The sequence below is a fragment of the Solea solea genome, chromosome 5 (genome assembly GCF_958295425.1).
Source record: "Solea solea chromosome 5, fSolSol10.1, whole genome shotgun sequence".
In the NCBI taxonomy this organism is placed as follows: Eukaryota; Metazoa; Chordata; class Actinopteri; order Pleuronectiformes; family Soleidae; genus Solea; species Solea solea.
In genome coordinates, this window is record NC_081138.1 from 19,427,370 (window position 1) to 19,441,528 (window position 14,159).

The following is a 14,159-nucleotide window of genomic DNA, read 5'->3' on the forward strand; positions in this document are numbered from 1 at the left end:
CTGAAGGATTGTTAACACTCAGTGGGAAGCAGTGGGTGAGGATGTGGAAAGTCTTCACATAAAAATCACGTTCATTACAGAAAACATGTGCAGCTAATGAGTGTTGCCTGAAAGCGATGAGTCATGTTTAAGACTTCACAGAAAGATGAAACCATTGCGGTTACTGCAGGACTGTAGGAGACATGTTTTCAGCTGACAAAACTCTACATACTAATCCTTTAAAGGTACAGTCAGCAGTTTTGTTTTTGGAAATATTATTAGGCAGAATAAAATAAAGACTGGAAACAGCTACTGTGGCTCTACACACAATAATTAACATGTCACATCCAAAGACTCTACATGGATATAACAATTGTCACTTGGTTGCAGTCCAAGGAATAAACCTCATCTCCTCCATGATAGCAGATGAGATCAAATTTAAAAAAATAAAACTTTATAAGATCCCTATGTCCTGTACAAAACTGTATATGTGTAACTTTAGTGAAGATAATATTCAATAAGGACAGATATTTGGCTAAAATATTAATAGTAGCTGGAAAAAAAAAAAAAAAAGCAATTACAAAGAAATGGGGGAAAGAGGACTCCGCCACACAGGATCCATGGACACAGATTGTAGAGGAAATCTACATAATAGAAAAGACGACACACCGCTTACGGCTACAGGGAGCTCAGTTTGAAGAAAAATTGATAAAATATATTAAGACCAGAACAGGGATGAAGACCACAGGAAAGTTAGTTGATTGAGAAGAAGAAAACAGGAATATGAACTTCAAATATACGATTTGAGTTATTTCTGTGATTGTTATTACATTATTTTTCTGTTAAGATACATTTTTGATTTATTGGATTTAAATGGATTAGTGCTATACATTTTTCCCCATCAAAAAGTCACATACTTTTTGTTGAGATATATGTGTATATATATATATACATATATATATATATACATACATATATATATATATACATACATATATATGTATATATATATATGTATATATATATATATATATATATATATATATATATATATATACTGTACATAAAATCAAAGTAATCTCTGGTCAAGATCATTTTCATTTCTGACTTGCTATCATTCCAGGTTTAATTCATACATTAAACAGATCTTAACATGGTTTTAGTAGTTTCAACAATATATCTTTAATTGTTTGTTATGTTAATGCAAATGTAACTGAGAAACATAATTTCCATGCCCACTGGAATTTATTTCTACTGACACAATTAAGAAATGAGAAGCTACTCACTGCATCATCTATCCATTCTTCTTCGGCCGCTTCATCCTCCACATGAGGGTCGTGGGGGTCACTAGTGCCAATCCCTGCTGACACAAACAAAAGGCGGGGTACACACTGGACAGGTCACCAGTCCATCACAGGGCCACATATAGACAAACAACCATTCACTCTCACACCTAAGGTCAGTTTAGAGTGTCCAAAATCTGCATGTTTATGGACTGTGGGAGGAAACCAGAGAACCCGCAGAAAACCCACGCACACACTGGGAGAACATGCAAACTCCATGCAGAAAGGCCCTTGTTCTGACCAAAAATAAATAAATAACTAGTAAATAACTAGTTTCCAGCTGAACTACTGTATGTTATGATCATTATACACGTCTTATAGTGTTTGGATACAGAGGAAGAGCAGGGATATTTTACAAACAGCACTGATTTGATTTGAATTAGCTCTCAAGAAATCAAAATCTGTTATTGACGTGTACTAAATAACAATGCAAGATTAATACCAGTAATGGAATTCTAGGTGCTTGGTGTTGACTCAATAGAAATATAGTGGGTGAAGTTATGTCAAATAAATGATATATAAATAAGATATTGGCAGTAAAAAGCAATAAAACTGGCATAAACTTTTAAGCAGCTGATGCCACAGTCACACAGCTAAAAATGTGTTTGTACATTTATTTATTTATTGTTTTTTGTTGCGGGGGAGAAGGTGTGGCTGTGAGCAGTTCAAAAGTCTGATGGCTTGTGGGTAGATACTTTCTCTGAACATCCTGGTTCTGGTGCTGACGCTCCCGAACCGTCTGCCAGACAGCAGGAGCATAAAAAGTCCATAGCTGGGGTCAGAGAGGATTCATTGTGGTTAGCTTTGACCTGATCATTTTGCGTTACAGGGCGAAGCACTGTACTTCCACATGCTCTATCTACATGTTCTAACCCAACTTTTGTCCACAGAAATAACAAAAAAAATAAAATAATACAAAGAATTTAGTGCCCATACAGTTTCAAACAGCAGGGAGAGCCTGGAGGTGAATTGTCACAGAAATACAAAGCAGCCAACTGGTCTGTTGGTGTGAAAACAGCTTCCTGCTGCTCCGAGGTTTGCTCAATGCCAATGTCCTGTGTTGTGAAAAAAAAAAAAACCACACACGTGCAAACACACAGCATGCTAAGTGTAGTTTTTAATGAGTTAATATAGACTTCATAGATCATAATGGTTATTTACTATATCTTTAGTGCTTTATGTGCAGTTTCCCTCTCTATACATGCGCACACACACACACACACACACACATACACACACAGCTGACTGTTCACAGGTTCAATATGTTGAGTTATAATAAGCCTTTAGAGAACTATCAGCCGCTGTATTTGCAGCTCATCAGAATGCATGTGCCACATCACATTAGCTCCCACGTGGGAACCATGATTTTACTTGGTAATTCTGAAGCGTTGCAGCACCTATACATATTCATGCTGAACCCTAGAAGTGTCAAATTGAGACGTCCTTCCAGTGTCCTTGGCAGCAGGTTATTAATATTGAATACCTAAGTCAACATTATAGCCCGACGAGGAGATACACAGGTCACGGTCTGACATATTCTCCGCAACCTTCTGTCGTCAAGACAGCTGACAAATGTTCATATTAGTTTATATGGTGTAGTATTGTGTGGGATGTTTCGGGGAAGTTTAGTTTCACGACTGTTCTTGCTTCTTAATCAGGTCAATCACAGTCCAATCATCCTGTGAAGCATGTGCTGCAAAATCCAGCTAATTCTTATTGTGAGGAAAGTTTTTCTTTTTGTTGTTCTTTCTTTAATTTTATTAAATTCTCACGTCTGACTAAGAGCCCGTGCACACGCTCGGACTTAAAAGCCACGAATCCCGGGGTGTTAGTCCGAGCGCCAACATCTTAACTATTCCAAACTCCAATCCCTAAATTGGTGTGGCTGTTGACGCTTGTGGCTGGTTTTTTAAAATGCTGCTACTGTGTGGTGTGCAGTGGTACCGGGGTGGGGGGGCGGGGGGGCTTGTCTGGCTGGTGCTCTCGATAGGATGCTGGCTTCAGGCATCTCATCACGGCAGCTGAGAGGTGGTCGCTGAGGTCCTCCTGCTCGAGGCGACGCCCAAGGACTATCAACACAGCGGGGAGCCCGGGTGCCAGCGAGGTCTCGAGCAACCTCGCCTCGCTTCATGAAAGCCTAATGAAGAGAGGGGGCTCAGAAAACTATATTGTTCAACACCCACAATCCTGCAGCACAGGAGGATGGAGGCGACGGATACGCCATGCAGGGGAATTCAGAGAGATGCAGTACAGAACATATGAAAGCAGATAAAAAGATGCTGCAATGTGAGATTGTGTCCATTTATTCTTGTGAGAAAGGAAAGACAAAGTCTTCATCCGTGACTGTTACGGATAAATAAAAGGTGTGTCCAAAGTACAGAGCCGCTTGTGTAGGATAAATGGAAATCTTGTGCAACTTAAAATAAATGCAAATTGTCATATTGAAAGAAAATGAGTCGTCCGTACTGTGGGCATGCAGCTCTTTATCATCAATATCATTTTTCCAAGGTGAACAGAAAATATATGCATAATATTTCCTACCAACTTTTGTTACGTTGCTGTTCGGACACACAGTATGAAGTTGGAGAAGAGATTGTGACCTGAAATTTAAGAATATATAAAACCACACAGACCAAAGACCTAAAAATTATTTTCCTAAGAATTTTTAAAAGAAGCCTCATGGTGGCTCTTCTGTTTATATATAATCCTTTATAAAAAATTACCGTTATCCCAGCAACTTATTTTTTTTTTTTTAGATTTAAAAAAACAAAACAAAATAAACAATAATCTCTTTTAAGTCTGTGTCAATGTCAACACTCACAAACGTTACATACCAGACATAATACATTCACAATAATACAAAGTGATATTTCAGTTCTTTTTAGGAGGACACTACCTGGGAAAATGACATAAAAAAACATCATCTTCCTACTGAGTATCTGAGAGAATAAAACACAATAAAACACCTACAATCTTTGGAAGTAATATTACACATTGGTCCAGAAATGCTCAATAGACACAATAGTAAAAATGTGGTTATGTAATCTCTGCAGGGTCCGTCAGTGTGGACGTCTTTGTTTGAAAGGTGCTTCAGGTGCTGGTCGATGTGAGCGGGTTGGGTATCATCGGCTGTGATATATCAGCAGACACGCAGCAGATTAAGATTCAAACCTACCACACACTCTGAAACCAACAAAAAAGTGACACTGTGCAGACGTCCGGCACGTCCACTGTAAACTGTCTACAGAGCATCAGCAGCATCACGTCCCGTTTACTGTATCTTCTTCTTCTTGCCTTTGATTTCACTGTACTGAACCTGTAGGGAAAATAAGAAACAGGAGTGAAGCACTGTTACATACTGGTGCTTCTGAACAACCGCTACTACAAAAACCCGGTGTAGGACAATGCGTGCTGGGCAGAACGAATACACTGCGTTAAAGACAACAACAGCGGCCAGTGGTGAGACCACAGAGAGTCAAACACAGAGACCTAAGGCCATCGCAGAAGAAGAGGGACGAAACAAAAAGGGGTCAAACAGCTTAGACAGAGGAGGACGGAGACAGAGGGTGAGACGGACAGCGTATAAAAAGAGATGGGAAAGAAAGGAGAGTGGAAAATAAAGAGGTCAGTGAGATACTTTGTGTTTTATTTGGTGGTATTTAAATGCTGTAGTGATGCTAATTCTTCACCTGAAAGCAGCTAAATTCAGCAAATATTTTACTTTTTTTTTTTTTGGGTTGACGCGAGTTGGAGGAGACACTCCGCTCATGCTGAGTTCAAACAGGAGACACGAGGAGCAGCGTCTCCCCTCTCAGCATGGGAACAGCCGGCGCTGCAAAGCTGCTAAGCAGCAGACCTCCACCAGGGATGTATCATGACCAAAACACAACAGAAATTATACGGGGCTACGTAATTATACAGTTGATGCTAATTATACATATAAGAGCGGAGAATGCCTGGGAGTTGTTGTAGTAAAATGCAAAGCTAGCGGGCTCTGGGATTTTGGGCTTCCTGGCCGGTTGATCCGGCGGGGCTTACCTTCTGCACATCTGAAGGCACCCTCGACAGGAAATCAAGCACTTCATTGTTGTTGATGCTGTATGGGTTCCGTAATTTCTTGGTGAATTTATTGATGCCTAAAACAGAAATTCACACCAACGTATCATTAACACTAGTCTGTTGTGGCTGCACTCTTTGTTTCAACACAAACAAATCCCTGCAGAGGAGGCTCCTGCTCCTGGTTCCTCTAGTACCACCTGTACATGTCGTCTCCTTGTTTTACTTTCACTTTACAGGTAGTAAGTTACGTTGTGTAAACTAGTCTTTCAACGTAGAATATTTGGTCATTTTAAAAGCAGGCGATGGCTCAACTCATAAATGTAAGTGGTCAATGGTAAAATAGGGATTGGGAAAACTTACAACTGCCAAAGAAAAGTAAAAAAAAAAAAAAAAAAAGTATTATAAATCCAGTAAATAATAAATAAATGCAAGTGTAGGAAATGAGTAAAGCTCCAATGAGCTAATGCAGGGGTCAGGGATCTGCAACCTGTGGCTCTAGAGCCACATGTGGCTCTTTAGCCCTTCTGCAGTGGCTCCTTGTAGCTTTGAAAAAATTATTTAATTTTAATTTTCTTCTTTTTAAGAGAACACCTCTGATTTAGAGATAATAAATAAAAGTGTTTTAATATTTTGTGCATCACAATGTCTACGTCAAGTGTGATATTGACAACCAACCCAAACTTGACAAAACTTGTCCTGTCCATCTTTGGATCCACATATTTACTGAAAGCCAGGCAGGTTTTCTCCAAGCATGAACTACATAAAATTCAAATATTGCTTTATTTATTTCAAAGTGGGTAACTTTTAAATTCATTAATTTCCACATACTTGGTCTACATAATTCATAAAACAACAGGTCTATCTTAAAAGACCGACAACGGGAATCCATTGAACAGTGCCTGTGTTCTTAAATTGTTACTGCAACTATAACTCCTGCACTTTATTCGTCTATTTACTTGCACTTTTATATTTCAATGTTTGTTTTCTAAGTGTTATCTCCCTGTTTTTATTTATTATGACGTGTGCTGCTGTCACCCTTGAAAGGTCTTAATCTCAATGGGTAAATGAAAAATGAAATTCTGTGTTTTATTTTAAAGTAGTTTTTTTTTTCTACACTTATATATCTGCATAAAAAACGTACATGTTTTACATATCATCTTAATTTTAAGGGCCAAATAGGTTTTTGCGGCTCCAGATTAATTTTATTTGGAAGGAGAGGGGACAAAAATGAGCTAATGGAACATAAACAACAAACAACAAAGGATAATAAGTCAACCTGCACTCGACACTCACCCCATATTAAAACGATGTAGCGTACAGGGATGAAGTATGTGATGACTGCTGCAATGACTAGGACCAGGAGAGCCAGGCCCGACAGGAACGGCACAGACCAGTTGAATGTGCTGTCAAATTAAAATCAGGAGCAGGCAAGAGTTTAATTCTGAACTAATGTACATTAAAATACAGACGGGACTGGCCAGGACAATGGAAAATGACAATAGTTCAGTTAAATATTGCATAATTACAATGTGTATAGTTTTGGGATTGAAAAGATTTTTTAGGATCTCTTAAAGCTGAAATAAAGTGTTCCAATTCTGATGGGTTACGAGTCCTTACTTTTTAATCCTCTCCCCAAAACAAGCAATTTCATCCAGTAGGTTTTGAAGAGTGATGATGGTTTCCTGCACCATGTGGATTTTCTCTATAAGCCCTTTTCTCTCCGACTCCTGCAACACAGCAAACAACAAAAAGCAGTCTTCACACTGTCGATGACTCATTTCTCCTATTTTTAAGTATAGAGTGAATGTGGAGGGGCAAGATACTCGTGGGTTTAAGTGGATCACTTTTTTAAACAGCATACAAAGATTTATTCACTTGTGTTATTCAGAATGTAATGACTGGTATATCATCATTATTATTACTACTGCTGCTGCTGGATCTACAGTAAGCATTTCTTTTACATGTGTGCAGCCACAGTATTGAGAACTGATGTAAGAGCTAAATCTTGATTATTTTGAATTTTATCATTAATAAAGTAAGTGTTTTGTTAGTGAAGAGTATGTGAACAGGCATGACATAAACTCAATTGAAAATTAAATGAAATATAATTACAATTTAAACCTTTTTTCTGAATAAAGAACATTTATTTATTAAATTATTTATTTCATTAATTAAACACATATCCTTTTTTAAATTAGCAAAAACAGACATATTCTAAGTGAAAACAATTTATAAATCTCTACTTTGTGCCTCATTTGAGCATTTTTTTTTGTCATTTAAATGTGGTGATCATTTGTTAGCTCATACATAAACTAAGTGAGCTCGTGACTGATTGTTGAGATGATCTCAAGGCCACAGGTTTGATCCCTGCAGCACTTGATGATAATGCCCATCAAGGTCTGTGAGAAAGAAACCAAAACGCTGAGACAGACTCATTCATCGCTGCTCTGGATAAGAGCGTCTGCTAAATGTGAGTGTAAAGGCAGAGTTTGAACATGTCCTTTTGAAGTGGAGGCTCTTCAGAATGGGGACTGGACTTCACATTATGAAGAAAAAAAAAAAAATGATCGTCCAGACCCCATGAGGGAGGGACAGCTCTAAAGTAAACAGAGGAGACCAGATTCCTCTGAAGATGGCTGTGGCCAGAGCCAGACTTCAGACGGAGCCACATGTCCACATCAAACTCAGTGGAGGGTTATAGGCTAGAGACAGGAGATGTGGTCTGCGGGGACGTTGGAGTGCCAGTGATGGTTACTGGGGGAGTGTTTACTGGCCAAAGCCATGGTCTTCGTCACTATGTGATCTCTGTGATATGGGTTTGCCTCTGCTTGGGGATTTCTGGCTCAGAGCCATCAGGGCTTTTGGAGACAAGCCTGGGAAAAGAGCTGCATTTGGGATCAAACCTGGGATACTGCAGACGCACAGTCACTATCAGTCTGAAAAACCACATGCGAGATAATTTAGAGTCACCTCAGTTGAATATCCATCACTGCACTGAACCACTTCAGCCATTTTAGGGTCATGTTCCCACTGGAACCAGCATTAGAACTGCATTATTTCAGGATGACCCAGGCCATTCATAACATGTACAATAAACTGCTGCCATTCCTGAGAAATATTTCACTGCTCACCAGCATTCTAACACTTTCAACTCAAACTTTTAAAATGAGCTCTAAAAAAAACCCCATGTCTAAGTACTGTCATTAGTTCCATATTGATGGTATTATATGGCGTGTTAAGCTTGGGGACTTTCCAAAAAAGCAGCAGAACCTTCCTCCCCACCCCTCTATTAGCATATGAATGTGCCGTGACATGTGGAAACTGGTCGGTGAGGGCTTCATTAAGCCCAAATGTCTTTTGGTAACCACAAGTTCAGAAAGAAATACAACTCGCTGTTAGCAGGAATCAAAACACGTCAGATTTGGTAGTGAATGAGGAGATTAACAAAAAAGAACCACAGATCATAGGCAGACACCTTTCTCAACAGGAAACATAAGAGTCAACAAAGTGGAAATACACCTACCTTCTCATCATCTTCATCCTCGTCCGCCAAATCCATGTTGTCCTGGAAACAAAGGATTTGATTCTTCATGAATGACTAATAATGTGTCACATTTTATCAATGCTAGTGACTCAGCAGTGACCCACATTTGTTTATTGACAGGCCTTTTTCTTTTTACAGCAAACCAAAGCAGATGAAGGCCACGTCACTGTGGACATATTCACTGAGCTTTTAACACGTCTGTGAAAGGCGTAGCTTGAAGTGACAGACCTCAAACTTCAGATAAGTCAAATATTAACAACAGGAACACCTGCTAGTGCTGCTCCAAGAAGAAAATAGTGTTTTCTAAAGATCTAATTGTTTGTGCTGTCCCAAAATGGCCAGAGTGTTAACACTGTGTAAGAAACAACAAAATAAATGAAGTTTCTTTAAACAAACAAAAAACAACTAATAATCTATTTTATATTCGCTAGCTTCTTACCAAGAGAGGCTTTTTGATTTGTAACAATTTTGTTTAGTCTGGTTTGAAGAAGTTGGGAGTTCAAATTTGCCTATAACGTAATGTTATGTAATATAATATATTAATGTTAATATTCAGTAACTTTCATCTTTAAAGGGAAATGGATTGAATTGTTGTCATACTGTCTCTGCCATTCATTTAAAATGATTTAAAAAAAAAAAAAGATAAATATGCTAAAATATCAACTGGAACACTTCACATATTCATCAGTGTTTGGAGTGTTGGTCTAGTTAAACAGGGAAACAACTAAAGACATAATACTGGGTATTGTTCATGGATTTCTAACATTTAATAGTCCCAACAATTAACTGTCCAGCTGCTGAGGTAATTAAACACCTTTAAATACGTGCAAGTATCGTCGATTGAACAGTTCTCCATGTCTATCCTTTGCTATAACCTACATGCTGAACTACCATAGGTAAATACAGCTGCTAAGAGGATCCAGCATCGTCTTTAGTGGAAAAAAACAGTAACACTACAAAAACACATAGGTAATTATGACATTTTTACATGAGAGTTTTTCAAACTTCTTGTTATTCGGCCAAAACAAAAAGAGAGCAGCTGAGACAGGAACCAGGACAATAAGCAGAAATGGACGGTGAAAAAGGAGACGGTGTGAATGAAGGACAAACACAGAAAATTAGCTGAGGTATAATTACATGTTGCATTAGTCTATTCAGTGAGTTTTCTATGCTTATGCATTGTGTGTTATTGTATTATGTGTTATGTAGAGAGGTGAAGATGGTTGCTATGGAAACAAACTTTTTTTTTTATTAAATCATGAGAGCAAAATGGGGTTGAGGTAGATGTTTTTGTACTAAATACAGAAGAGAGTGTGAACAGGGGTCAGGAGTTCAGTGTGGTGAAGGAGAAAAAGATGAACGCCAAAGCTGAGGAGGATGATGATGATGATGATGATGATGATGATGCTGCTGCTCTTCACTCACCAGGTCTTGGCTGACTTGACCGGAGTTGATCCTGATGTAGTTCCTCACGATGAGCAAGACCAGGAAGAAGGGGAGCATGTAAAACTCCCAGTACCACACTGTCACCAGAAAAATCTACGGGCAGACGATGGCAGAGGTCAGTGAGGACAGACACAAGGTGGGGGGGATAACGACATATTCATACTACCATACTCATACTACCAGTTGCAGGAAAAAAATATTCTAAATTATAAAAATTAAAAGATTATTCATTGACTTTAGTGACAAACTTTAGTGTTTTTTTGTATTCATCTGTCGTCTCAATCTCATGATCATGAATAAAATACATCTGTGCAGCTGAGTGTCCTTTTTTTTTTCTTAGCAATGAGAATCCACTTCTTTTTATAGGCACATCTCAATCTAGTGGCACTCTGTAGCTGCCGTGATGTAAAATGCATCAGATTGCAATAACTGCGGCAACTTTCTTCAACAGTATTGTGAGAACTCATTTGGCATTTAAACGTCACTCGCTACAACTTTGAGTCATATTCAATGACATTTCCCTGTAATTCCTCCGTAGAAAGTGTTGGTGCTGGGCAGGGTTGACTACTGATGAATCATCACCTGGTCCCTAATAAAGACTTTCTTTCTTTCTGCTATTTATCAATAATTCCTCCATCCCGGTAAGCTAAAGGCTGATTCAGTCTAATACTGATTCCATAAGTTGCTCTCTCTCTCCAGTCCTTGCATTTGCATTGATATTTACCACGTACGACTAATTGCTCTACTTCATCTTATGTACATTACAGTGGACCACACAATTCACAGCAGCCACAGGGGCCCCGTGTGTGAATATGTCATCAACATCAATAATGGGACTTGTGATGCACATTCCACCTGTGTATGCGGCTCTGGCGAAAAGGATAACAGAATAAAGAATTATGGCTAGTGATGTCTGGACTGCATGGCTAAATGGAAACTATAAAATAATCCTGTCAGAGAGGCAGCGCTAGCCAAAGTGGCAGCCAGCCAAAAGGCGTGGGGGGGCAGTTTACAGGTTTTTAAATGCTAATAAAAATAGAAGTGAACATCTGGTAAAGACATCACTCTCCTCTGAGGCACCAACTGACATAAAAGATGGCAGATCCCTCCCCCTCCCTCCCTCCCTCCCTCCCTCCACCACCATCAACTTTAATGTGCAAAAAGCCAAGCAGGCTATTGTCTGTGTTATCAGAAGCCAAAAAACGGGGTCCGAGAAACGAGATGAAACCAGTCCTCAGTGAAGGGGTTATGTTTTATTAGTGAGGACTGAGCAAGGACAAGGGGAAAGCCAAGTCACGCTTTGGCGGAAATGTATACTCAGGCCATAAAGACTGTGATAACTGCAGCAACTTTCAACTTAAGAGGCATATCACAGTCTTCAACAGCAAAAGGGGATATAGAAATACGATCCAGATCAGAGGAGATAAAAAAGTATAAAATGTTGGGAGAGCTACTGAACCCGGAGGCTGGCACATTTAAGAAATCAGCAGGTTTTCCACACAAATTATTGTGGAAGGGTTTGCATGGCAGAGAAGTAATCCAAGTGCACTGAAATATTCTACAATTACTGACTGGGCACCAACGACTGGATGGGAAAGTACCCACAGTGACTGGAAGTGGCGTGAGGACATGTCTTTCTAGAAAAGACAAACAAAACAACATAACCATTTTCTTTAGTGCGGCTTATATACGTGTTTTATAATGTGGAGGAGAGGATGAGGCAGAAAGACGCTAACAATTCAGCCTCTTCCAATGTTTGGTGACCCTCCTTTTTCAATGGAGCATTGAGGGAGTGATCTGTTTTTTGGTATTTAAGTACTAATGTTGCATGTTCATATGCAAGTAAAAAATACACCATTTCCAAAATAAATTGATGACAGGCAGTGTAGAACAGAACTGCCCGGACTAGACGCACCTAATTTTGCACAGAGCTGTGGGACACGGAAGGTTTGTCACTATATCCTGTATTGTAGAGAGAAGCTTTGAGTCATTACTTTTATGTGGTCTTACGACTGTAAACAGCCATCTAGTGCTCCTCACTGGGGCTTAAGAAGAAAGCTGGGAGCATTGGTGTGAAATCAGAAGTACAGATGGTTGTGTTTTTCTAACCCTGAGATGCAGTAGGAGGATGTATGTGTTAAATGCTTGTATGATTTAGTTTTTTTGGCCAAGTTGTCACTAAAAATAACAACTAAGTAATTTAAATACCAAAGACACAGAGAGATAGAGGAGCATTATTTAGAATCCCATGATCAAATAATCTTTAGTCACTGTAATGTAGTGTTACATGGTAACCTGTACATTAACTGCGATTCAATTATTTAAACGGAAAACCATTTCTGGTTTTCAGAACACTGACTTCCCTTATCCTGGACCAGACACTCCCTAAAGAGAAAGATTGTACTAAAGCTTAAAAAAAAAAACGCTAAAACAAAGATATTCACTCGAGTTCAGACAACAGAGCTGTGCTGCAGCTTCCATTTTCACAGTAAATTAAACAAACTGGCTGGTGTACAATGTCACCTCACCAGTCCAATAAGAAAGTCTTCTGACGCTGTGAAAAAGCTTTAATGCCATCTGTAGGACGTCAGCTGTAAAAACAAGAAGAACTCTGAATGACCTTGATTGCCTGCATGTGTAATGCACATGTTGCTGTGTGCTGTTTGGATAAAGCTAGATTTGGGAGAAAATATTGTCAAAAAGATCAGCATCTACTTCACATTGCACTTTAAAGCCACAAACTCAGCTACTGTTTTTACTCTTACACTGAACAATGGGCTGATGGGGAATCAGTCTTATATCTGAAGAGCCTTTTAATTGGACTTCTGTCTGCATAATGGGGTCTAAATCAAACCAAGCACAGATTGGACAGAGGGTTAATGAGTTGTCAGGGAAGGAGAACAAAAATAGACCATCTCGACTCCACTGGGACTCTCCGCTCTGCAGCTGAAGCTTAACTCTGCATCAACGACACACGCAAAACTGAAAGCGTCCACTTCAACGCAGAGCCCTGGCCAAACCCCGCGTTTCTGCTGAGCCCAACACCGCATTGATTAAGATTCTCACTGGGAGGGTTCAAACAAAGGTTGGCCAGACTGTGGTTGTCTTCCACAGCCTTGGAGGGAAAAGAGAGGGAAATGCAGATAGTGTGTTGATAAGCAGTTAATGCACATCACCAGGAAGGCTAGCAGAGTCCGCTGAATGCTCTCCCACTGGAAGCAGCTTTTGATGTACTGCAGAGTCGACATGATGGCCCTGTATAATGTCTGAACACGCAGCACGTTCCTAGCCAGAGCCTGAAAGAAACACATCACAAACATGCAAAACAGATACATATTATTACAGCCGTTATGTAAAAATATGGATAATAAAAGACTTAATGATGTTTACGCACTGATCATGCCAAACTGGAAACAGCCGGGGGGTCAGATAGTGATTAGATTAGATTATATCAGACTTAATTGATCCCACACTGGGGAAATTACTAGAGTACTAGAGAGTACTAGACTAGGATTTCAAATAAGCAATATAATATACACAGATGCAAAAATTATCACAGAGTACTTAAAGAAAATGAAACCTATTTTGTACATGTTTATGTATATTACAATGCACACCTGATTAGCTTTTGAATGAGCAGTGACACACAATTATTGCACATGATGATTCCACTGAAATGTTGCACATGCACATGAAACAGTGAAACTACAGGTACTATGTTTTGGCTTTGGCCACAATGGTCACATGGCAAAGATGTCAGTAATCTGACCTGATTTTCTCAAGCAAGT

General features: G+C 39.2%; 1 protein-coding gene across 4 annotated transcripts in view; it reads right to left on the bottom strand.

Annotated features, from left to right (window-relative positions):
* Window positions 1–3,609: 3,609 nt before the first annotated feature.
* The window catches only part of LOC131459474 (multiple C2 and transmembrane domain-containing protein 2-like), a 36,047-nt gene continuing 25,497 nt past the window's right edge, over window positions 3,610–14,159 (bottom strand). For all 4 annotated transcript variants that reach the window (XM_058629348.1, XM_058629347.1, XM_058629345.1 and 1 more), the window contains 7 exons: window positions 13,548–13,667; window positions 10,351–10,464; window positions 8,905–8,946; window positions 6,999–7,108; window positions 6,675–6,784; window positions 5,361–5,458; window positions 3,610–4,638 (listed from right to left, as the gene is read on the bottom strand). In XM_058629348.1, coding sequence (XP_058485331.1) covers window positions 4,594–4,638; window positions 5,361–5,458; window positions 6,675–6,784; window positions 6,999–7,108; window positions 8,905–8,946; window positions 10,351–10,464; window positions 13,548–13,667 — 639 coding nt within the window. In that variant the 3' untranslated portion in view covers window positions 3,610–4,593. The remainder of the gene's footprint in view (window positions 4,639–5,360; window positions 5,459–6,674; window positions 6,785–6,998; window positions 7,109–8,904; window positions 8,947–10,350; window positions 10,465–13,547; window positions 13,668–14,159) is intronic.